General features: G+C 45.9%; 1 protein-coding gene across 1 annotated transcript; it reads right to left on the reverse strand.

The window, feature by feature from the left end:
• Window positions 1-811: 811 nt before the first annotated feature.
• Window positions 812-17891, reverse strand: tm4sf5 (transmembrane 4 L six family member 5). Its single transcript, XM_078533882.1, has 5 exons — window positions 17640-17891; window positions 12537-12617; window positions 9750-9895; window positions 8249-8435; window positions 812-1101 (listed from the first exon to the last, which is right to left on the reverse strand). The coding sequence occupies exons 1-5, from the start codon at window positions 17808-17810 to the stop codon at window positions 1087-1089; spliced, it is 600 nt and encodes a 199-aa protein (XP_078390008.1). The 5' UTR covers window positions 17811-17891; the 3' UTR covers window positions 812-1086.
• Window positions 17892-25737: the final 7846 nt, after the last annotated feature.

Consider the following 25737-nt stretch of genomic DNA (forward strand, 5'->3'; position numbering starts at 1 on the left):
ATTCCAGATTTCTATTGAATTCAAATTTCACCATCTGTTGTGATGGGATTTGAACCCCAGGCTCCCAGAGCATTTCTCTCAGAGGGTCCTGAATCTTTCGACCTCTCTTCCTCAAAATGCAGTGGAAGCAGGGTCTTTGAAATATTGTTGAGGCAGAGGTAGATAGATTCTTGATAAGGAAGGGGGTGCAAGGTTATCAGGGGTAGGCGGTGGGGGTTACAATGAGTTCAACCATGGTCTTATTGAGCGGCAGAACAGGCTCGAGGGGCCGAGTGGCCTGCTCCTGCTCCTAATTCATATGTTCGTCTAGTGCCAGTCACTGAGGAGCAGTGGGGGAATCAACAAGTCTCTGGCTCGACCCCAGGTAAAGCCCTAAGCCAGGGTGATCAACCTACCTGTATTTTAAGTGATTGTTCCTTATTTGGACTGTCCCAGGTCCCTTAAGGGACACCTTTTGTCCTGTACTTCTAGGACAGCCTGTGGGAGACTGATCCTGGGAGTCTCAAGGGCGAGTTTGAATGATTTGAGCAGGACTGCAAGTGAGGGAGGGGAGCGGCCAGCAGAGAGATGGTGACATGTGTGACTCAACAAGATAAGTCGTAAGTTTTAGTTGATTTGAAACTTTACACCCACTATTATGGTCTCAAACCACTCCGCCCATGAACCCCTTCCCCTCCCGCTCTCATGCTTACCACAACAGCCCCCCCTACCCTCGCAGCCCCCATTTTTATGGTCACCATCTTTGCCACCACCCCCCCCCATATCCCACCGGCTAGTTCCAAGGTCAAGTCGTCGCTTATTTTATTTTGTAAAGAGTTGGTCACCCTTCCCCGGGCTTATTTTTCAACAAAAGAAAGGCTCGCATTTGTATAGCGCCATTTACGTCCTCAGGGCATCCCAAAGTGCTTTCGAGCTAATTAAGCAGTTTTTTTTTTTCAAAGGTGCAGTCACTGTTGTAAGAATGAAAACGGAAAGGCTGGACAGGACAGAGAGGGCAAACTAACCAACTAGGATCATAAGGACATTTTAAATTGCTAAGTCTACAGCGGGAGCTGCCTCTTCAGGGCCACTTCAGGTCCGAGGTGTTCAGAAGCCATCGTCCTGTAATAAAGAGCAGACAGTAGTGTTACAATGAGCAAGGTTTAAAATGGGAACGGGCATAGCACTAACACTGACCACACACGGAGAGGAGCAGAGCCCTAGGAAGGCATCTCACCCCTCGAGGCCACCTTGGCGCTCAACCAAGGCCCAACGTTCGAGTAACTGGGGACGCCCTCATTTTGCTATTTCAAAAAACTGTACTGTGAGCGCTGGGAGGGGTAGCGACAAACTTCAGGGGGACATAGACAAGCTGGTGGAACGGGAGGGCAAGGAGCAGATGGAATTTAACGCAGTGATTCACTTTGGTCGGAAGAATCAAGAAGAAGCAATACAAAATAAAGGGCACAACTCTATAGGGGCTACAGGAGGAGAGGGACCTGGGAGTCCAGGCACATGAGTCGTTACAGGTGGTGGAACAGGTTGAGAACGCAGATAATAAAGCATACAGCAACCCTGACTTTGTAAATAGGGCACGGAGGTTAAAAAAAAGTAATAAACCGCTATAGAGCACTGGTTCGGCCTCAGCTGGAGTATTGCGTCTCGTTCTGGGTGCCGCGTTTTTAGGAAGGATGTGAAGGCATTGGAGAGGGTGCGGAAAAGACTCACGAGAAACGGTTGAGGAACTTCAGTCACCCAGGCAGATTGGAGAAGCTGGGGGCCGTTCTCCCTGGCGAGGAGAAAGGTGCGAGGAAATTGGATAGCGTTCTTCCAAATAACGAGGGGTCTTGACGGAGCAGATAGCGAGAAGCTCTTCCCACTGGCAGGAGGATCGAGAGCGAGAGGGCACAGGTTTCAGGTGATTGGGGAAACAAGCAGCGGCGACATGAGGAAAACCTTTTTTTCCCACGCAGCGAGCGGTTGGGATCTGGAACGCGCTGCCGGGGAGCGGCGGAGGCAGATTCAATCCTGACTTTCGAAAGGGAATTGGATCACTATCGGACGAGAAAGATTTTGCAGGGCTACGAGGAAAAGGGGTGACTGGGTTTTGAGTGTTGCTGTTTGTAGAGAACGGACACGGGCACCTGAAGGCCCAAAGACATTGGTGAGGCCAACTTTGGAGTATTGTGCGCAGTTCTGGTCACCTAACTACAGGAGGGATATCAGTAAGATTGAGAGAGCGCAGAGAAGATTTACTAGGATGTTGCCGGGTCTTCAGGAGTTGAGTTACAGGGAAAGATTAAACAGGTTAGGACTTTATTCCATTTGAGCGTAGAAGAATGAGGGGAGATTTGACAGAAGTTTACAAAATTATGAGGGGTATGGACAGAGTAAATGCGCGTAGGCTCTTTCCACTTAGATTAGGAGAGATAAACACAAGAGGACATGGCTTTAGGGTGAAAGGGGAAAGGTTTAGGGGGAAACTTCTTCACTCAGAGAGTGGTGGGAGTGTGGAACGAGCTACCATCTGACGTGGTAAATGCGGGCTCACTCTTAAGTTTTAAGAATAAATTGGATAGATACATGGATGGGAGAGGTCTGGAGGGTTATGGACTGGGTGCAGGTCAATGGGACTAGCGGTATAATATTTCGACACAGACTAGAAGGGCCGAATGGCCTGTTTTCTGTGCTGTGGTGTTCTATGGTTCTATGGCTTCCTTCTGTGCTACAACCATTCTTATGAATTCGATGATCCTGATGAAGTAAAGAAGCGGACATCAACATTTCCCTTCCCGTCGTTTTACAGCCCCATCTTCTCTGCTCCCGCGGAGCGTGTGTCGATTTGCCTCTTCCTGTGCACATTTTTCTTTCACGTGGTGGAATGGGAGGGGGGGGCCCCCCGAGAATGGGTCCTCGGGGTCTCCAGAGCTAAAGAACGGAGGAAGGGGAAGAGATTCCCTGGCTACGACTGGATAGGTAAGGGTGAAGCCAGGCGAGTGTGGTCCCCACTTGGCTAGATAACTGTGACGGGTAGCATGGCCAATCGACCGTGTCGAAGCCTGGCAAGGCAGCAAGAAGGAACGTGAAGAAATGTTGCGCGCCGAGGGAGGGTAGAGGCTCTCTCAGTTCTCTAACAAGGTGGAAAATTGCAGATTTGGACTAACAGGAACAATTAGCAGGACTGCGTACAGTTCTGATCCCCTTACTTAAGGAATGATACAGTTGCGTTCGAAGCAGTTCAGGGTAGGTTGCCTTGACTGATTCCTGGGATGAAGGGTTTGTCTTATGAGGAAAGTTGGAGCAGGTTGGGCCTATCCCCATTGGAGTTTAGAAAAATGAGAGATGACCTTATTGAAACATCTATGATCCCGAGGGGACTTGACAGGGTGGATACTGAGAGGATGTTCCCCCTAGAACCAGGGGGCGCAGTTTAAAAATTAGGCGTCTTCCATTTAAGACTGAGGTGAGGGGAATTTTTTTTCTCTCAGAGGGCCGTTAGTCAGTGGAATTCCTTTCCCCGGAGAGCAGTGGATGCTGGGTCATTGAACATATTCAAGGCTGAGGTAGACCGATTTTTGAGTGACAAGGGGGTCATTGGGGAAGGGCAGGGGGGGGACGGTGACATGGGGGCAGGTGCAGGGTCAGCGGCGAGGGGAGTTGGGGGCAGTGGGGGGGGAGGAAAGACAGGAAAGTGGAGTTGAGGCCACAATTAGCTATGACCTTATCAAATGCTGCTGCTGGCTTGAGGGGCCGAATGGCCTACTGCTGCTCCTGAGTCTTGTGCTCTTGGGATGCAGGGGATTTAAAAGCTTTAAAAAGGATGTTGGAGTAAAAGAGGGTTGGATTTTCTGAGGGAGGGTGGTTGTGGGTGATGATGACTGATTTAAAATGGGGGCTGACAGTGTCTAAGGCAAGAGGAACCGTTTATACTATCTGTTAGCATGGGCGGGGGAATGGGGTCGCCAAGGAAGGAAGGTGGACATCTAGATTTTTAATGGGAATAGGGGTCCAGAGAGCAGGAAGTGGGGCTTATGGACAAGATGAGCTCAGAGAGGGCATGAAGGCAGATAGGGCAGACACTGGAGAAAGGGGCCTGAGCTAGGGCAAGGTGGAACCTTGGTGAAAGCTTGCGCAAGGATGAGAGAGGCACGTGACGAAGAAAGTCAAGAGCTCCTGGTGGATATGAGGATAGACAGAGCAGGGGAGAGGAGTTTAAGGAAACAGTTGGTGGTGAAGGACAAGGAATCGGGAGAAAAGACTTGTCCCAACCACATGCATGAGAATAGTTGGAGTAGCCAGCAAAGTTATGGAACCTCGTGCTTTGCAAATTAAGCAGGGGTGTCGGCATAGTGGTAACGTCACTGGACTAACAATACAGAGCTGCAGGTAAATGGTTTCAGGGCGCGGGTTTAAATCTCACTGTTCATTTCGAAACAACCACTGGAACTTGAGACCGAAACCAAGACAGAGGCCGGGATTTTCCGGCCCCCATCGCGGGTGGGATCTCTCGCGGGGAGAAGGCAGAGCCCTAGCCCAGAAGTCCATTGACTTGCGGCGGGACCGGAAGATCCCGGCGGCGGGTGGCCGCGGAAAATCCCGCCCCGAGTCCTATCGCTGGTCACAAAACTCTCCCACAGGCCACCCTAGTCTCAGCCGTTAACCTCTTTGATACAACCAAAGGGTTTTTTTTTTAAATAACTGAAAAGGGAGCGCAGCCTGCAACACCCGATAGAAACGTGGTCCACGGACCCCACAAGAACGCAAAAAAGGGCAGGTATTGTGGGGAGTCCGTGAACCAACACCCTCCACCCCAGGTCCCCGATGGAGAGCAGGAGGACACCTCCATAGAGGGCCTTGATACAACCAAATGGATACTTTGTTAAACTATTAGCGATTGAACTTTTTTAACTGTTTCCTTCCCTAACAGATTCCCCTCCTCCTTAAAAAAATGAAAGTAGCCCTTAAGTTTATATAACCACACAAGCAAACTATAGTAGTAATAAGAAATATCGATATATATTTTCTCGTTCAATAAATTCACCTTCTGCCCCTCCTTAAAAAAAACGCACATGTCCACACAAAAGAAGTATTTTTCCTTAAAGAAAACGATATCCCTCTTTGGGGATCTCTAATAACTTCTTGGAGCTCGCTCCTCTTTTGGTGGAGCAAGTCAGATGATTGTTACTTGCTATCAATCCATTTGACCTTGGCGATCTCCTTATTCTCGGGCATCTGTTTTAAGCTTGCAATGTCGATTCGCAATCTCCTCTCGTTGACTCACCTCCGTAGAGTGAACTTTTTCCCCAGAGTGACTTATTATCTATAAGACATTCGATAGGTACCCTTCCTGAATACCTTTTCCCATTTAAAACCGTCTCCCGGCATCTTCGATATCAAGAATGCCACATCTACCACCTCAACAAGGACCAGAGTCTCCGCCGCCAATGTAACTTTTGCAACTCTTCGTATCTTTTTAGATTCCCATGCCAAAGGGCAGCATTTGCCTTTCTTCCTCCACCATGAGAAATATTATAAATCCGCCCCCCTCCACCACACTCGAAAATCCATCACACATAAGACGCGTCGCTGAACACAATCAGTTTCATTTCCTAAAATCACCCAAAGATGGGAATTTCAAAACACGCTGCTCCATTTTTAATTTTGTCAACGTTTAGTTTCACCCGAATGATTTCTTCAACCTTGGGATCGTTCATTGTAGCGCTCAATTCCAAAGCGGCCAAACTGGCCTCCGGCCTTGTTTGTTTGCCTAGCCAATTGAGTTGCCCAATTAGACTCCTGAGTTCCTCTTTTTCTGTCTCAGAAGCCGCTGTATCTTTCCAGGAGGCCCTACCATGACTAATTGCAATGAGATTGACGTTCTCCAAATAGGGTTGCTGATGTAAAAGGGCGTGGGATCCGCTCTGCCCGATTTCCAATTTTAAACTCCATTCTGAGCCCATTAATGACAATGGTTTCACATTCACTACTATCCCCCCGCCACAAAAAAAATCATCTACATGCATCATAAAGACGCCTGCAAGTTTCCCTTCACGGTACCAATAAAACATTGCCGGCTCTGCTTCCAGACAGCCCAACCTTAACAAAGCTAACCTCACTGAGAAATACCAAACTCTGGAGGCATCATTTAAACTGTATGCGCATTTATTTAGCTTCCAGAGAGCTCCCTTCTGCGTTGGGCACCTCTTTTGGTGGACGGAGAAAAACTTCCCTTTGTAGCTAATAGAACCAAAAAGATCTTCGGCATAATTTTCCCTGCCGTAGGTAAATCTACTCATATCCCGGTCACCCAAATTTCTCTTCAAACCCTCGTGCCACTAGCCTGGCTTTAGCTTTATAAGTCCCATCAGGAAACATCTTTTCTGTGCATATCCATCTGTGAGACAGAGCTGGTTGTCCCCTATCTGGCACCTCTGTGCATACCCCAAATTCTTTCCAACTATATAGTTCTTGCTGTTTGGCATCCTTTATTAATTTATCATCGAATTTATTTGAAACCACTTAGACTTCTCGATCACATGAGATTCTGCTCCTTGTAGTGTTTCCAGTCTGTTCCATATTCCTTGACCTTATTAAGCTACGCCCTCTATCCTGCCTTCTATCTCACTCTGGACTGTCTGATCTCCCTCTCCCATTTATAGATGTTCTTTCAACAGTTCGCGATCTCTTCCTAGAGGCATGTTCACTCCCAAACCCACTGTCCGAACTCCATGTCTTCCATTTTTGACCTTCATGTTCCCAATGCATAGGCCTAACCTCCTAGTCCTTCATCTCGTACATTTAACCAGTTTTTATATTTTCCAGCGGCCTTCCCTGCTCTACCTACAGCCGCCATTGACTGGCCCCTTCTGGCCGAGTATGTAACTTTAGTGCCAGCTTTCGGCAGTTGTCCTCTGGGACAAATCGCCTCATCTTCTTCGTCCAAATTACTGTCTCCGTCTTCAGATACCCCGTCAACTTCAGCTACCTGGTCCTCACCATGATGCAGCATATGGGTATGAGAAATACATGGTTCCTTGTCCCTTCCTACAACACTTTACGAACACACAGATTTGTAGTCCACGCCAACTAACCTCAATGAGTGTACCCGGTTCCCATGTCATAAAATGACTGTTTTACCATCTTTACCTATAATCTTTCCCAGGCCTTTCCACTCGTTAAGTCCTTCTCTCAGAGAATACCATGTCTCCCTGATTGAAAATGGTTTCCGATGGACTTACATTGTGTCTTAGAGCTCACCGAATTCTTCCTGAAATTCAGACCTTATGGAATGGCAGAGCAGGCTCGAGGGGCCGAGTGGCCTACTCCTGTTCCTAATGCGTATATTTGTATATTTGTGTGATTCTTAACTGCTCTCTGAAATGGCCAAGCCACTCAGTTCAATGACAATTAGTGAACCAGAGGACACCAACTTTAGATGGTTGGTGAAACAAACAAGGGCAATAAGAGGAAAGGGCAATTAGGGACGGGCAACAAATGCTGGCCTTGCCAGTGACACCCACATCCCATGAAAGAATAAAGAAAAAAAAAATAGAGGCATTGAGTCCAGAGGCAAGAAAGTTATGCTGAGCCTCCATAGAGCCCTGGTTAGACCACAACTAGAGTATTGCATCCAGTTCTGGCCACCACACTTTGGGGAGGATGTGAGGATCCTTGAGAGGGCGCGGAGGAGATTTACCAGAATGGTTCGAGGGATGAGGGATTTTGGCTACAAGGTTGGGTTGGAGAAGTTGGGGTTGTTCTCCTTGGGGCGAAGGAGATTGAGGGGGGGATCTGATCGAGGGACACAAGGCGATGACAGGTTTAGATAAGGTAGACAAAGAAAAACTGTTCCCATTGGCTAATGGTACAAGGAGTAGGAGACACAGATATAAGGTTTTGGGTAAGAGATGTGAGGAAGAACCTTTTTCCGCGAGTGGTAATGCTCTGAATTCACTGCCTGATGGGGGTGGGGTTGAAACGAAGACAATGAATGATTTCAAAAGGAATTTGGATGGGCGTTTGAGGGAGATGAACTTGCAGGGATACGGGGATAGAGCGGGGGGAGATGGGACTGACTGGATTGGTGTACAGAGGGGCCGGCATGGGCTCAATGGGCTGAATAGCCTCCTTCCGTGTGAAAATGACTCTTTGAAGAGGGAACACCAGGAGCTTAGAACCCAGCACTGGAACAACTGGAGGTTCAACATGGTCAAAGTCCCAGAGGGAGGTAAAAACGCAAGAGAATGACTGACGCAAAACAGATTCTTACTTCGTTCCCGTGTTTCTTTCGGCAATCTCCGCAGAAAACTCCAATGCATCCGTTAATGACCTGCAACACGCAGAAGACCAGTTCGATCGCACTAGCCACGAGTAAAATGGAGAAGAGGACTACATTCCACAAGACGATGTTTGGGGGATTTTTGCAAGTTTCCCACGAGGTCAGGTTGCCTAGGTAACTGGGGGAAAGAAACGGGTTTCAAGTCAGGCTTGACATCCACGGGGAGACAATTGTAACTTTATTCCCTCACCCTCCCTTCCGTTCTGTCCTCCCTCCCATTTGCAAATGTGGGAGAGGTGCTGTCATTGGAGCAGTAACCCAGAGTTGCTGGGGTCATGGGTTCAAACCCCATCACGGCAATTAAAATTCAATTAATTAGTCATTCTGCAATGGAAAGCATGAAACTCTCTTGAAGACCCATCCTCCACCATGAGTAAGTCTGTGCCAATTGAAGCCTTATGCGGACAGTAACGCCCACTCATCCCACTGCCACCGGTATTCCAGACAGCAGAGAACTTCCACTCAGGAAAAGGAAGGAGCTGAATATATTGCTGGGGAGGGGTTGGGTGAGGGAGATGTGGGGAAATTGATGGTTAATGATTGGTTTTAGTTCAGTTTCCACACCGAGCATGTTAATCGATTAACCTCACATCGCATTATTCTGCCTAAACTGTAATCAATGCATCTTGTGACTCTGCATAGCTCTCGTTTGACAGAGAAGTGCACCCCTGCACTTTGGACAGAATGGAGGTAACAAGTTAATGAATTAATCACAGCACAACTGCTGGAGAGGCCCATGTCGTGCTTATTTCCAGTTCGCAGAACCACATTGTGAGAACCTGCAGCCTTCAAGGTTGATCGGGCGAGCTTAAACCCTCCCAAGAAGGGTCATATGGACTCGAAACGTGAGTTACTTCACCAGACCGTCTCCTGTTGCCCGTATGGTTAAACTCTCAAATGAACAAATAGATATTGGGATTTAAGTTCAAGTAGTACCTAAAGTTTACAGAAATGGTGAGTTCAGGCCATCTGAGGCTCTCTGGCTATTGGAAGCAGCTGAGGGTAGGGGTCAAATGTACAAACATCCCAGTCTGTACTGCAACAAGGGCGGCAGGTACATGGGCACGCCACCACCGCCTGCTAGTTCCCCTCCAAGCCGCTCACCATAAATATATCGGCCGTTCCTTCACTGTCGCTGGGTTAAAATCCTGGAACTCCCTCCCTAACAGCACTGTGGGTGTACCTACACCACAGGGCCTGCAGCGGTTCAAGAAGGCAGCTCGCCACCACCTTCTCAAGGGGCAATTAGGGATGGGGGCAATAAGTGTCGGCCCGGCCAGCGACACCCAGATCCCGTGAAAGATTTTTTTTTAAAAACCGCTCAGTTTTGCCTGTTCCCGCCAGCCATTGCGCCCCTCTCCGCATCATTGTCACCTTGAACGAATCAAGGCAACGTGAAAAACGATGTCGGCCGGGGAAGTTTGTGACCTACCTGTTTTCGGAGCCCTGGAAGGGATATTCCCATTTCCCGGACTCAAGGGCACACAATGGGCCATTCGCCAAACCCGCAGATGATACACTGAGACAGTATAAGGAGCCCAGGCTACCAAAGACAGAAGAGAACACAGATCGCAGCATCTACAAGAGAACGCAAACATGATTAACTGTGTTGGCAGAAGGAGGGTCAACTGGCAGACAGGCTGGAGTACACCAGCTATTTATATGTCCCTTGACAATGATTTAGTGCACGGGTTTGGGGTAACTTGACATCATCCAAAACTCCGCCCGTGTCCGAATTCACACCGAGTCCTGTTCCCCTATCACCCCTGCGCATACTGACCTACATTTGTTTCCGGTTAAGCAACACTGTGAGTTTGTCATTTTCCCCCTCGGTTTCAAATCCCTCCATTCCTCACCCCTTCCGTTTTCTTTGTAGAGTCATTTCCCCCAGCCCCCGCCCCACAACCTGTCCACCATCTGCAAGGCACAAGTCAGGACTGTGATGGAATACTCTCCACTTGCCTGGACAACACTCAAGAAGCTTGACACTGTCCAGGACAAATCAGCCCCGCTTGATTGGCACCCCATCCACAAACATTCATTCCCTTCACCACCGACGCCCATTTGCAGCAGTGTGTGTACCATCCACAAGATGCACTGCAGGAATTCACCAAGGATCCTTCGACAGCACCTTGCAAAACCCACAACTGCTACCATCTAGATAAGGGCAGCAAATAGATGAGAACACCACCACCTGGAAGTTCCCCTCCGAGCCACTCACCATCCTGACTTGGAAATATATCGGCCGTTCCTTCACTGTCGCTGGGTCAAAATCCTGGAACTCCCTCCCTAACAGCATTGAGTGTGTACCTACACCACATGGGCTGCAACAGTTCAAGAAGGCAGCTCACCACCACCTTCTCAAGGGCAATTAGGGATGGGCAATAAATGTTGGCCCAGACAGTGAAGCCAACGTCCCATGAATGAATTTTTAAAAAACCCTCCGAGATCTCTGCGCTCCTCCCATTCTGGCTTCTTAAGCATCCCCAATTTCCATCACTCTGCCATTGCTGCTGTGCCTTCAGCTTCCTGGGCCCTAAGCCCTAGAATTCCCTCCCTAAACCTCTCCACCTCAATTTCCTCTTTAAAGACGCTCCTTAAAACCTCCCTCTTTGACCAAGCTTTTGATCCTAATATCTCGTGTGTGTGGGGCTCGATGTCATATTGTCTTTCATAGAGTTCCTGTGAAGCGCTTTGAGAATGCTCTTATTATGTTGTTGTTGGGATACTGGGATAATCAGAAACATTTGCAATAGCAAGTTTGCGAGCGGGAAAGAGTGACGTCAAAACAAGATCAAGCTTAACAGGAGTAACAGTCAAAGAGGGACAACAGTAAAGTGTGAAGGGTAACATTAGTGTAACTAGAGTAACAACATTAAAGAATCTGATTGGCTGAGTCATTGCCATGGTGAAAGCAATGGGATCCCTTGCTTTGAGTAATTCAAAAAGGCTCAAGGCTTGAACATATTCCTATTGTTTGCAGAGAATCGGTCTCTGTGTATGAATGTTCGTCGCTTCTAGCAAGTATAAATGAGCAACGTTACAAGCTCAACTGATTACCTTAGGCTGGTTGTTAGTGTAGCTATTAGCGCACTCAGGATTGTTCAGTGAGTGCTGTCCAATTACATCTAACAGTAGATGTTTTGTTCTGGGGTTTTGCAAGTGTGGGCTGGTTGAGTACACCTCATGGCAATGCCTCGGCCAATCTTGCCAACCAATCGGTACCCTTTACTCCTGCAGTATAAATCCTCGTGATCATTTGAAATTTGGCGTCCAACAATATATTATATCCTGGTGAGTACAAGACGAAAAGCTTCGGCTACATGTCTCTCTTTTCAGCAATATCTGCCATAATGGCCTCGGCTCAGTGGGTGGCACTCTTTCCCGCTGAGTCAGAAGGTTTCTAGGTTTAAAGTTACCCTTCAGGGGCTTGAGCACAAAAATCCAGACTCACACTTCAGTACACTACTGAGGGAGTGCAGACTGTTGGAGATGCTGTTAGTTGGATGAGCCATTAAACTGAGGCCTCTCTGCCCTCTCAGGTGGATGCGAAAGATCCTACAGCTACTAGAGAGAGGCGGTAGAAGTGGTAGTGGTATTATCACTGACTAGTGTTCTAGAGACCCAGGGTAATGCTCTGGGGACCTGGGTTCAAATCCCACCACAGCAGATAGTGAAATTTGAATTCAATAAAAATACGGAATGCTGATTGTTGTAAGAACCCATCTGGTTCACAAATGCCCCTTTAGGGAAGGAAATCTGCTGTCCTTACCCAGTCTGGCCTACATGTGACTCCAGGTCCACAGCAGTGTGGTTGCCTCTGAACAGGGGTAATTAGGGATGGGCAGTAAATTATGGCCTGACCAGTGACGTCCACATCCCATGAATGAAGAAAGCAAAAACTATTTCGAAGAAGAGCAGCCGATATTTTATCCCTAAAACTGACATCACGAAAACAGGTTATCAAGTCATTATGGTATTGATGGTTCTGGGAGCTTGCTGTGCATAAAATCGACTGCAGGCTACAGCAGTGACTGAACTTCAAGAAGTGCCTCACTGGCGACATGAAGCCCTCCGAGACATCCAGTGGTCATGAGAGGCGCTACACAAATGCAAGTCTTTCTTTTTTATTTATTGCACGTTGTTTTCAATGAAGAGCGCCAGCAAGGCATTCCCGAAGTGCTCGACGGGACAGACTAAGAGGCTTCGCACGTCTTACCCTGCATCTGTTCCCACAGCATCCGGCACCACAACATCCTTTCCCTCCGGCCCGTACGGCAGCGCATGCTGGACACAGGACCTGTGAATAGAAAATATTGCCGATAATCAAACAGGAAGAAAGTGCGACTAGAAGCAGCGAGACAGGGCTCTGGATTTGACGGCTGACCGAGTTGCAAAGTTGGAACTTGGGAGCAAGCGGGTCTTTCCTTTTTGAACCCGAGGGTGAACTAACTAGGCTGTGAAAGTTTGGTTCTGAAATGATAATCTCATCATTGGTGCAGATTACCGGTATAAATATAAACAGTACAAATACCTGTGGCGACAAGAGCAGGCCAGAGACTCGGAATTCTACAGTGGGTAACTCACCTCCTAACTTCCCAAAGACTGTCGACAGTCAACAGGGCACAAGTCAGGAGTGTGATGGAATACTGAGATAACAGAAAAGGAGACTTTGATTCTGAACTCTAGACTCGCATGAAGCAATAAATCTTTACTTCAGTGGTCTTTGCCCAGTAAATCTTCCTTTCTTTATCCTAATTTTATTGTACAAGTGAAAAGGAGGCAAATGTTGCAACTCTCCTCCTGTGTTTGAGTGTGTGCAAATAAACTAACCCTCTGAGTTCATCCTATCACAAGTTTGCTGTGTGGTTATTCATAGAAAATTGGATGACACCAAAACTGAGGGGTTGGGAAATACTCCACCACTTATGAAGGAGGAAGCAAATCCAAAACACCTTTCTGTTTACGAGAGGAGAAATCAGGGCTGTTTAAATTAACACCTCCTCCGGTCCTTAACCAATATATAGCACAGAGACAGGCCATTCAAGAAAGGTGGGAGAGAAAACAGGGAACTACGGGCCAATTAGCCTGACATCAATTGTCAGGAAAGTGCTGGAATCTATTGTTCAGGAAGAGTTAGCAATGCACTTAGAAAATCATAGCATGGTCAGACAAAGTTAACATGGTTTTATGAAAGGGAAATTATGTTTGACAAATTTTTTCGAGTTTTTCAAGGATACGGCTAGTAGGGTAAATAAAGGTGAACCATTAGATGTAGGATTCCTAGATTTCCAAAAGGGGTTTGATGAGGTGCCACTCAAAAGGGTAACAGGCAAGATAAGATCTTGCGGAGTACTTGCAGGGATGGAGGATCGGTTAACAGACCGGAAGCAAAGAGTAGAGATAACTGGGGCATTTTCAAGTCGGCAGGCTGTGACTAGTGGAGTGCTACAAGGATCAGTGCTGGGGCCTCATGATTTGCAACCTATGTTAATGACTTAGATTGAGAGACAGGGAGCAATGTGTCTAAGTTTTCTGATGACACCAAGAAATGCGAGCTGTGTAGACAGAGAGACGCAAAGGGATATAAACAGGTTAAGTGCGTGGGCAACAAGGTGGAGTATAATGTGGTGGATTGTGAGGCTATTCACTTTGGTCGTAAAAATAGAAAAACAAAGTATATTTTAAAAGGTGTGAAACTTGCAAATGTTTATTCAACTTAATTCAATTCAACTCCACTTTATTGTCTGTTTTAGATACAATAAAAAATACTTGTAAAGGAATAATAACAGTAAAAGGAAGATAATTACCCTATCACAGAGATCTAACTTGAAATAAAATATGCAATGAAACTATTCCCATGCATTAAAATAATCAGTCAGTCAGTTCCACTCTTACTGCTTAACCTCATCCATACATCAAACTCCTGTTCAAAGTTCTTACAGGGGATTAACAAGTGCAGGAAGCGATTTATTTTAAAATAGAGGTTTAGTCTGTGAGTGTGTCTTCATTGGATTAAAGCCAACTAGTCTGATGTGTACTAATTTTGAGATGTAAGAGAGGTCGAGTTCATTTGCACTTTTTGAATAGAGCATTCAAGGAGTGGGGTGAAATCTAGCACCTAGCTAGCAGAGACCAAGTAATATATGTTTATATTACTAATAAAATTGGTACTATGAAAGGAGTTTTATTGTTAGAAAAAGTGGAGTTCAAAGGGATGGTGATACAATGAGAATTTACATTCAGTGAGGTATGCTAGGTATAACTTCAGCAGTTTTGTGTGTGCAGGGCAGGGACAATCTAAGATCAAAGCAGCTGTAATCCTCCAACTGTCTCCACAGGAACCAAAGTGAAAGGAACCTCATTTTGAATTTCTAAGGTGAAAATGCTTTGCTTGGTGTTTGGTTAAGCCTATGGGTTGCTATTGCCTTAATGGAGATTAGTTTGGGAATTTGTTAAAAGTTATGATAGTAGTAATTTGTAGCCATGTGTATATATTTAACTTGTGTAAATTAATAAATGTCCCATGTACCTTGATATAAAACGTCTCGAGAACTGAAGGTCTGATTCCGGAATGTAGAGTTGCATCTCAAACATACCACATTAAAAAAAATAGGTTATGACAGTTGTTTAAAGTTTCCCTATGGGATTTTTAAATAGCTCAGCTTTACCAGCTGCTGGGTCATAACACATGTGATATCTCCAAACAAGTATTATTCTTAAAGGCACGTTACACACTAAATAAAACCATAATTACTACATTCAACAAGCAATTAGGAAGGCAAATGGTGCATTGGCCTTTACTGCGAGGGGGTTGGAGTACAGGAATAAAGAAGTCCTGCTACAAATGTACATGGCTTTGGTGAGACCACGCCTGGAATACCGTGTGGAGTTTTGGTCTCCATATTTAAGGAAGGATATTCTTACAATGCAGGCAGTACAGTGAAGGTTCCAAAGGTTGATCCCTGGGATGCAAAGGTTGTCCTGTGATGAAAGGCTGAGTAAATTGGGTCTATATTCTCTGGCATTTAGAGAATGGATCGAATAGAGATTGTTATGACCCATGCAGTTGGTAAAGTGGAGTTATTTAAAAATCCCAGAGGGAAACTTTAAACAACTGTCATAACCTATAATTTTAAGTGTTATGTTTGAGATGTGACTCTAAATTCAGGAACCAGACCACCAGCTCGCGTGGCTTTACATTAACTAATTGAAACATTTTATTAATTAACACAAGTTAAAATATATGTATATATGGCTACAAATTACTACGATCATAACTTATAACAAATTCCCAAACTAATCTCCATTAGGGCAACAACAACCTATAGACTTAACCAAACACCAGGCAAAGCATTTTCACCTTACGAATTCAAAATGAGGTTCATTCCACTGTGGAGCCAGTTGGAGGCTTGCAGCTGCCTTTTGATCTTACATTGCCTCTGCCCTGCACACCCGAAAACTACTGAAGTTATACCTACCACCCCCACTGAATGTTAATTCTCATTGTATCAACAACCTCTTTGAACTTCACCTTTTAACAATGAAACGCCTTTCATAGTATCAATTTTATTAGTAATATAAACATATGCTTGGCAGATGCAAGATAGGCGTCAGTTTTTCACCCTACTTCTTGAATGCTGTATTTAAGAAATATAAATGCCCGCTATCTCCTTTACATATCAAAACTAGTACATATCAAAGCACTCAGACTAGCTGGCTTTAATCCAACTAAGACAGACCCACAGGCCAAATTTTGAAAGGAAAATATTTTCCAAAATGTTATACACATTAATAGCTTCATGACAGAGATCTTCAAAATTACGCAAGGTTTTGATAGATTGGATACAAAGAGAAGAATGTGAGGAGGAGTATATCTTGAGGCCATCAATATAAGATAGTCACCAGGAAATCCAATGGGGAATTCTGAAGAAACTTCTTTACCCAGAGAGGGTTGAGAATGTCAAGAGGCGATCTCATTGAAACAAACAAGATTCTGAAGAGGTTTGATAGGGTCGATGCTGAGAGATTTGCTTCCGCCTGGCTCGGACATCTAGAACACAGGGGCAGAGTCTCAGGATAAGGAGTCGATCGTTTAGGTCTGAGGTGCGGAGAACTGGAAGTGTTGTGCATCTTTGGAATTATCTACCCCAGAGGGTTGTGGATGCTTCAGTGTTGAATTTATTTAGGGCTGGGACGGACAGATTTTTGGTCTCTCAGGGAATCGGAGAGCGGGGGGTGGGGGGTGGGGGGGCGGGAAATGAGGAGCGGGCGGGAAAATGGAGTTGAAGCCTCAAAATCAGCCATGATCGTATTGAATGGCAGAGCAGGCTCAAGGGGCCGGATGGTCCACTGCTGCTCCTATTTCTTGCGTTTCTGCGTCCATTTGGCCCAACTAGCCCATGCTGGTGCTAATTCTCCACTTGAGCCTCCTCCCATCTTTTCTCACCCAAAGTCTATCATCGCAACCCTCTATTCCCTTCTCCTTCATATACTTGTCCAGCATCCCCTTAAATGCATCTCTACCATCTGCTTAATCCACTCCCTGCGGACGTCCGCATTCTCACCACTCTTTGGATGAAGAAACTTCTCCTGAATTCCCTATTAGGTTTCCTGGTGACTATCGTATGTTGTCAGCCCTTAGTTTTATTCCTTCCCCTCAAGAGGAAGCACTCTCTCCGCATCCAATCTGGAAGAACATTGCATAGTTTTAAAGTCCTCTACTAGATCAAACCTCAGTCTTCTTTTACCTAGAGAAAAGAGACCCAGCCTGTCAATCCTTTCCTGATACATATACCCACACATTTCTGTTTTCATCCTTGGGAAGCTGCTGTGCAGCCTCTCCAGTGCCCCTATATCCTTTTTATAATATGTCGACCAGGACTGTGCACAGTACCGTGGTCTAACCAATGCTCGGCACAGGTTTCGCAATAACTTCCCTCACTTTTCAATTTTATCCCTCCAGAAATAAGTTCCGTTTGACTTTTTTTTTTAATGGCTCAGCTAACCCGAGGTGATACTTTTAGGGATCGGTTCCTGCCTCTGGTCACCAACTTATCTCTGGCCTTTGGAGTGTGAGGGTGGGGGCAGGGGCTGATTCTCATTGCCCCTCCATAGCTAAATGATCTGGCGATGCTCAATGTCCAAGGCTGGTTGCCCGGGGTCCTTGGGGGGGGGGAACAATGCCCGCGTGACCATCCACATCAATAAATGGGAGGAGGTTGGGGCGGGTGGGTGGGTGATGGTGGTGGTGGGACAGAGGGCACGGATGGGGGAGGTGGGAGAGGTAGACCATGAGAAAATCAACGCAAAATGCACTTACAAAAAGTCCGCCTCCTATTGTTCCTCCCATCAACCAGACTTGCAGGGTGATATTATCGGTCCATGTTGTCTCCGCATTGGGGAAGATAAGGAGGATGTTGGCTATAATACATACAAAGGCCAGCGGTAACAGGAACAGGCCAATGCAGCGGGCACACTTTCCAGTGCACATCGTCGTGTGGTAACCTCTGACTGCGGTCTCCCTCCACCAGAACTGGGGAACACAGTGCCTTCCTTTATATCTGGTCGGACTCTGACCAGCTTTAGGATCGGCTTGGCTCTGTGCTGTCACCAGTATTTGCTCTATGATAAGGGGGCCCAGTTACCTCATCGTAAAACCAACATGAGGTACCAACTGAAGACATTACCATTGAGCAGAGACATTTAGGTAGATGACTGCTTTATTGAAAAAATCATCAGGGTGGCAGGTGCCAAATTGTGATGATGGTATAAATCAAACAAGTAAGTAAATTCATAGCATAGCTAAAGAGAAACATTTAAATTAAAATAAAGTATAAAATAATGAAAGGGGCGTACAGTTTTGATATGCAAATAATTATGATACATTGTAAAATGCAGGTTTCCTTAATTAGCACAATAAAAGTGAAATATCTATTGCATTCTGTACAAAGTCCATCGATCCTATGTTGTCAAGTTGGGTTCATTAAATTCTCAATCAAATTTTCCATAGAACCATAGACACTACAGCACAGAAAAACAGGCCATTCAGCCCTTCTAGTCTGTGCCGAAATATTATTCCACTAGTCCCATTGACCTGCACCCAGTCCATAATCCTCCAGACCTCTCCTTTCCATGTATCTATTTCCATACTATTGATGAGTTTTGTCAGGGGGCTAAGACCTCACACTCTGTATTTTATAATATATATATATAATATATAGACATATGTATATCTTCATGGCTAATTTCTAAAATTTATTTAAAAAACTGGACAATAACCTTTTAAAATGGCTGAAGCTATGCCTGTCTATGACCCTGAACAACTGGGGTATTTGGCAGTATTGAAGAAATTGGCACCTCGTTATCTCTGAAGAGACCCTAATGAACCCCTGTGGGCTGCAGAGACCAAATTCAAAGGGACCCATACAGAGGCCATCTACATTTCATAAGCCAGGCCTGGCCAACTGAAGCCAAATTGTCTACTCGGACAACAGACCCCCCCCAACCTCCCTTCAAGACTTCATGGTTGGAACATTAACAATCTCAGGGACACAGACAATAGGATACCCACCCTTTGTGGGGAGGAGATGGCAAAGTGGTATTGTCACTGGGATAGTATTCCAGAGACTCAGGGTAATGCGCTGGGGACCTGGGTTCAAATCCCACCATCCCAGATGAAATTTGAATTCAATAAAAATCTGGAATTAAGTCTGATGATGACCACAAAACCATTGCCAATTGTTGTTAAAAAACCCATCTGGTTCACTAATGTCCTTCAGGAAAGGAAATGTGCTGGCCTACACATGACTCTAGACCCACAGCAATGTGGTTGACTTGTAAAAAATGCCCCACTGAACAAGGGCAATTAGGGGTGGGCAATAAATTCTGGCCTAGCCAGCGATGCCCATGTTCCATGTACAAAAAAATGGAGACAATAATATTGCCTTGTGGAGCTGCAAAGCTGTCTGCCATCCTTCCATCTACCAAGCAGCAGCACAGAAAATTGGCTCTGTCCAGGTTTGAATGTCCGGCCCCCAACTACACTGTTCCGACTGGAACTTCTGCACCATCGCCTACAAGATTGATTCATCTCTGTGTGGCTTTCTCATTGTGGAAGTCAACTTTACTGGAAAAGTGAATTATCCAGCATCAGTTTTCAATCTGCCAACCTCTGTGAAGGAATGCACCATTGAACTTTGAACTCTGGACTCGTGTGAAATGATAATTATTTTCTCTGTGGTCTTTGCCCTGTAAATCTTTCTTTTTCTATTCCTCTTTACTGAATGAGTGAAAAGGAGGCAATGTTGCAACCTTCCCCTGCATTTTGAGTGTGTGCAAATAAATTAACCCTCTGAGTTCATCTTATTTAAAGTTTGCTGTGGGGTTATCAATAGGAAATTGGATCACACCAAAACTGAGAGGTTAGGAAATACTCCGCTGCTTATGAAAGGGGGAAGCAAATCTAAACACCTTTCCGTTTATGGACGAGTGTTGAGAGGAAAAATCAGGGCTGTTTAATAACTGTCCATAACTGTTTTATAAAGTAGGGGATTGGGCTGTCTCATTGTTCTGGCACAGCCGATGGTAAATGCGGATTTGTTCAATCCCAAAGGGAAACTTGAAACAATTGCCACAACTTGTTTTGCAATTGTATAAATTTTGAGATGTGTGCTTTGAATTCAGTAGTAATAAGACCACCAAGTCTTATAGGTTTTTACAAAACTAAATTAAGCATTTATTAAAAAGAGAAATGATTTTAAACACATGCATAGATCTACAAATTACTACTATGATAACTTCTAAATCCCCTAATCAATCTAACTCCCAGTTACACTTTTGTTAAGGCAACAGTAAGACACATAGATTTTAAAAGACTCAGGCGAGGCGGCACACAATACCCTGAACCAGTCAAATTCAAAGTGAGTTTTCTTAACTTCAATTCTTTGAAAACAGTAGCTTGAGGCATAGATGCTGAAGGCTTTTCATACTTGTTAGATCTTAAAAATGCCTACCCTTACAAACAGCTTTCACTCCTTTATATATTTTTTCCCCTTTGAATGCAAATTCCCGTTGTTTCACTATTGTCTTTGGACTTTACTTTTCTGATAATAAAAATCTCTCATAGTACTAAGTTTTACCAGTTATCTTTGGGAAAAATAAACACATAGTTTCTAAACTTCACCTGGCTTGGTGCAATATTTCACTCCCTCCTTTGAAAACAATGTAGTTTGGTTTATTTAAAAATGCAAATGTCCTTTTACACCTCACGTTTTAAACTTCCTTCATGTTTATATCAAAGCCTTCAGACCAGCTGCGTTTAATCCAATTAAGTCACACACACACACACACACACACAAACAGATATGTCCAGGCAGAGAGAACACTATTTTACAATAAATTCCAATAACATTATTATATCTTCCTCACACTCATAGTCTATTTGTTCTATATTTTCTTTGTGGAATGCTGTCTTTTCTCCTTAATTCCATCGCACATTTACTTTTGTGTGTTGTGGCAATGGGAAGTGGGTTTCAAGAGATTTCTTTTTTTAATTCATTCATGGGATGTGGACATCGCTGGCTGGGCCAGCATTTATTGCCCATCCCTAATTGCCTTTGAGAAAGTGGTGGTGAGCTGCCCTCTTGAACCGCTGCAGTCCATGTGATGTAGGGGCACCCACAGTGCTGTTAGGGAGGAAGTTCCAGGGATTTGACCCAGCAACAGTGAAGGAACGGCCGATATATTTCCAAGTCAGGATAGTAAGTGGCTTGGAAGGGAACTTCCATGTGGTGGTGTTCCCATGTGTCTGCTGCCCTTGTCCTTCTAGATTGTAGTGGTCGTGGGTTTGGAAGGTGCTGTCAAAGGACCCTTGGTGAATTCCTGCAATGCATCTTATGGATGGAACACACTGCTGCTACTGTGCGTCGGTGGTGGAGGGAGTGAATGTTTGTGTTTGTGATGCCAATCAGTTGGGCTGCTTTGTCCTGGATGGTGTCGAGCTTCTTGAGTGTTGCGGGAGCTGCACTCATCCAGACAAGTGGGGAGTATTCCATCACACTCCTGACTTGTGCCTTGTAGATGGTGGACAGGCTTTGGGGAGTCAGGAGGTGAGTTTCTCGCTGCAGGATTCCCGGCCTCTGACCTGCTCTTGTAGCCACAGTAGTTATGTGGCTAGTCCAGTTCAGTTTCTGATCAATGGTAACGCCCAGGGATGTTGATAGTGGGGGATTCAGAGATGGTAATACCATTGAATATCAAGGGGTGATGGTTAGATTCTTTTGTTGGAGATGGTCATTGCCTGGCACTTGTGTGGCGAGAATGTTACTTGCCACTTGTCAGCCCAAGCCTAGATATTGTCCAGGCCTTGCTGCAATTGGACATGGACTGCTTCGGTATGTGAGGAGTCGCGAATGGTGCTGAGCATTGCGCAATCATCAGCGAACATCCCTAACCCTGACCTTATGGTGGAAAGAAGGTCATTGATGAAGCAGCTGAAGATGGTTGGGTCCTAAGTCCAGACTGAGCTTGTCCTGCCTTTCACAAAGGGAACACATATTCAGTTGTTTGATTGCATGAGAGTGGTTTGGTAACTCGGATCAGTTTCTGAATGCTTTCGAGCTTGTTCACATGCTCCCTGCTAAGTCCAGCATTCTAGTCCAGCGCTGCATGTTCAGCAATGGGTGTTGTGTTATGTAGCGATTAAAGACTGCGAATAGGTCAGCCTGAGGTACCTGGTGACCCTGGAAAAGATGTAACGTGCAAAGTCTTCCTTCTGTTCCCTTAAGCGTTTCAAGCAAACAGGCAAGGAAACTGGACCCCTCGGCCAAATCGTCACGTTGTGTCTGACTGACCCATCCTACCCATGGGAAAATGAGTTGCAGTGGGGTAGAGGAATGAAGGATTCTAGAGATGCAGACACAGAAAGTAGACCAAAAAAGACAGTAAAGTTCATTTCCAAAGAGCAGGATTGAAAACCAGAAACGTTGTGTTATCGTCATCGTTACGGAACCCGAACTTACGTTAGTGTTGAGCTCGGAGGTCGGGAACTTCAACTCCAGATGCCCCTCGGACTTTCGGCACACGTGCAGGCCGGGAGCAGGCTGCATAGGCGCAGTTCTGCACCTTTATGTTCTCTGGGCCCAGGGTAACCACCTCACCCCACTGCGCCTGTGGACAGGGGAAAAAAAAGAAGACATGGGTCAGGTTTACCGCGTGCCATAGCTGGCAAGTGTCCCGGGCGTGGGACAAGGGAGAGAGGACAGGGAGAGATCCCAAAAGGAAGTACCAGGCAAGGGACAAGGTCAGGAGGGAGAAACAAGTCCCGGTTAAGATTAAAGAGAGGGGCAGAGAAAGGGGCTCCAATTAGAGAAAGGGTTGCAGATTTTAAATGAAGAGGATTCAAGAGAAGCCCTGGTAATTGAAGACGGTTGCTGGGGTAGAGGTAGCCCTTTGTGGGGGGTAGCATTTTGCTCACAGCAGTCGAAGTTTGAAAGCGGTGCCTGCAGTTTGGTGCTTGGGCCTATATTCGGGAATCCAGGCGGGTGGAATCTCGGAAGGTGGGATGGAAAGCCTGCGAGGTAGGCCGCCGTGGATGTCATCGGAGCCTGGCGATTGAAGAGGGCGCGAGAGAGAGAGAGGCCCTGAGGATCCGGGAAGGCAGCTGAAGGTTGGCGGCTCAGTGCTGCAGGCCGCTGGGTCAGAGGTCACCCCCTTTGGAGCAGCAGCGATCTGCCCGGTGTGGCCGAATTGTGCTTATGAGAGATGGCGTCTGAGCACAGGCTGGGCAATCCACGGGATCTCAGGAGACGAGACTGAAAACCCTGCAAGGTGGATCACCGTTGAAGCCGTCCGAGTGGGAGCGACCTTTGGAGGGGATTCCGAGGTGAAGGTCGGAATCCCTCGTGTGAGAGAGAGACAACGTTTCAGTGCGATCGGTTGTCCAACGGTGTTACCGATTCCTGGTGGGTTGCTCAGAAATCCGTGGAATCTGTACGCAGGATTCAACTTCCTTCCCCGAGACCCCGGGTTGATCTGGCTTTCGCACGGGGCAGCTGCCCTCTTTACTACGGCTCAGACCAGGTCTCAGGTCAGGACAAATAACTCAGGACGTTTGGATTCTTGTACAAGCTATTCAAGCTTGTACAAGCATATGCAGGGAGAGCAGCCTCTTAGTCCATCAAGGGGCGCTCTGCTGTAATTATAAAGTCTCGTAACTTATATACTTTTTTCTTATCACAATACATTTGAGTACATTTGAATATATCCACTCGGTACCCGACACACAGGTGACATGTTAAAACTATCCTATTGAGTACATAAACATGCGATTCTGCTGACCAATTATTCTAAAGGGCGTATACATAATTATATTATCCAATCAAAATTAACACACGTACGCAAAGGCCTTGGTTCTCACAACTCAAGACTGCTGGTGTTTCATCAAAGACCCCTCTTTTCCCATATCTAAGCTAAAAGCATCTGCCCTGTTCCTATCTGAGAGAGGAGTATACCTGAACTAACTTTATGCTATGTTTTATCTCCATTCCGGATCTCAAGGCTTCACCGCATCGTTGCACCACTTGAATGGTTCGGCCTGTGGCTGGACATTAGCTCATCTCTTGAAACTGTGTAAATCACACAAAACTCAAAGCTCCTTTGTGTGCAATGTCCATCTGCTTACCCTCAGCTGTCAATAGGTTTAGCATCCATGTCTACCTGGAGATTTTAGGGTTTTTTTCAGTAAATTCTTAGTGTTCTCTTTTAGCATTTTTAATTTTCCCTTAACAGAATCCCTTTTGGTTGCATCTGTCCATTTAGTGTGGTGCGTTTGACCAGTTTGCCTGTTAATTCATTTGTACCTCATACTTACCCTGAACGTTAGAGTATAAGATAGATATTGTAAATTGTTTTATCTTTCTGACCTTGTGTAGCAAGGTTTATTTTTGTTTGTTCGAAACCTGTGGAATCTTGTGGCTTTGTTCACTGAGCAAGTGTCTTAAACCTCAAACCTTGTCGACTTAAAACATAAACATTATTGGTGCCTAAAGAGATCTCGCCTACAACTTGGGGGTCTGGCCAAGGATTATAACATTGTGTAGAACCTTGGTTGGACCACACTTTGAGCACAGCGCACAGGCCGGGTCTCCATATAAGAAGGCCATATAGGCACTGGAGAAAGTGCAAAGCACACTTATAAGGGTGAGACCAGAGCCTGTAACGATCGAGAAAGACTGCACAGGCTGGCCTTTTTCTCTCCAGGAGAGGGAAAAGCTGAGGGATGAGCTAGTGGTCTTTAAGATTATGAAATGACAGGTGCAGAGAGGTCAAGGGAACACAACTATAAGATAGTCACGAATAAATCCAATAGGGAATTTGGGAGAAACTGCTTTACCATAGAGTGGTGAGAATGTATAACTCACTACGCAAGGAGTAATAACAGAAAATGGCATGGATGAGGAGGCATGAGGGAGAAAGGACTAGAAGGGTATATTGATAGAGTGAGATGACGTAGAGTGGGAGGAGGCTACTGTGGATTATAAAAACCACTGGTATAGAACAGTTGGGCCAAATGGCCTGTTTCTGTGCTGTAGGCTCTGTTCTCCGGGGCTCCACAGCTGAGGCTGATGGTTGAAAGTGAGCTCTGTGTGGCGCTTTTAATATGTAAACAGCCTCACTCAGTTCTCAATTCCTTCTCCAGCCAGGAGGTGGAGGGGAGTGGGGGGAAAACTGCTTTCATCAGTCCTGGCTGCTTGTCTCATTACCCTCACATCTGAATATCCCCAGCAAAAGGAGACTGCAGCATCTGTCAGCACACTCAAGATTCTCCACAACCTGTGGAAATAGTCGACATGGTCAAGAGATTTATCTAAAAGGAAAGATTGCATTAAGGTAAATTGCTTTTCATGACCTCAGGATATTCCAAAGTGCATGAGAGCCAATGAGGCTATTTTTTTAATATTCGTTCACAGGATGTGGGCATCTCTGTCAAGACCGGTATTTGTTGCCCATCCCTAAATACCCCTAAGAAGGTGGCGGTGAGCCGCCTGTGGAACTGCTACAGTGTGTGCCCGTGTAGGTACATCCACAGTGCTGTGTGTGGGGGGTGGGGGGGGGTGGTGTGGGGATGGTGGGAGTTCCAGGATTTTGACCCAGTGGCAGTGAAGGAACGGCGATATAACTCCAAGTCAGGATGGCGAGTGATTTGGAGTGGAACTTGCAGGTGGTGCTGGTTCCCATGCGCTGACAGCCCTTAAGGTTGCCAACCTGCCAGGATTGGCCTGGAGTCCCCAGGAATTGAAGACACTGTGGCTTCAGTTCTGTAATTCGTGGCTTCATTGTCCACTCGCCGTTTAGGTTTTTCCTTCCGATGCCCCCTCTTTCCCATTCAACTGATTCTTCGGCCCTTCGGTCTGTTTCTT

This window comes from Cetorhinus maximus, chromosome 34, assembly GCF_964194155.1.
Source record: "Cetorhinus maximus chromosome 34, sCetMax3.hap1.1, whole genome shotgun sequence".
In the NCBI taxonomy this organism is placed as follows: domain Eukaryota; kingdom Metazoa; phylum Chordata; class Chondrichthyes; order Lamniformes; family Cetorhinidae; genus Cetorhinus; species Cetorhinus maximus.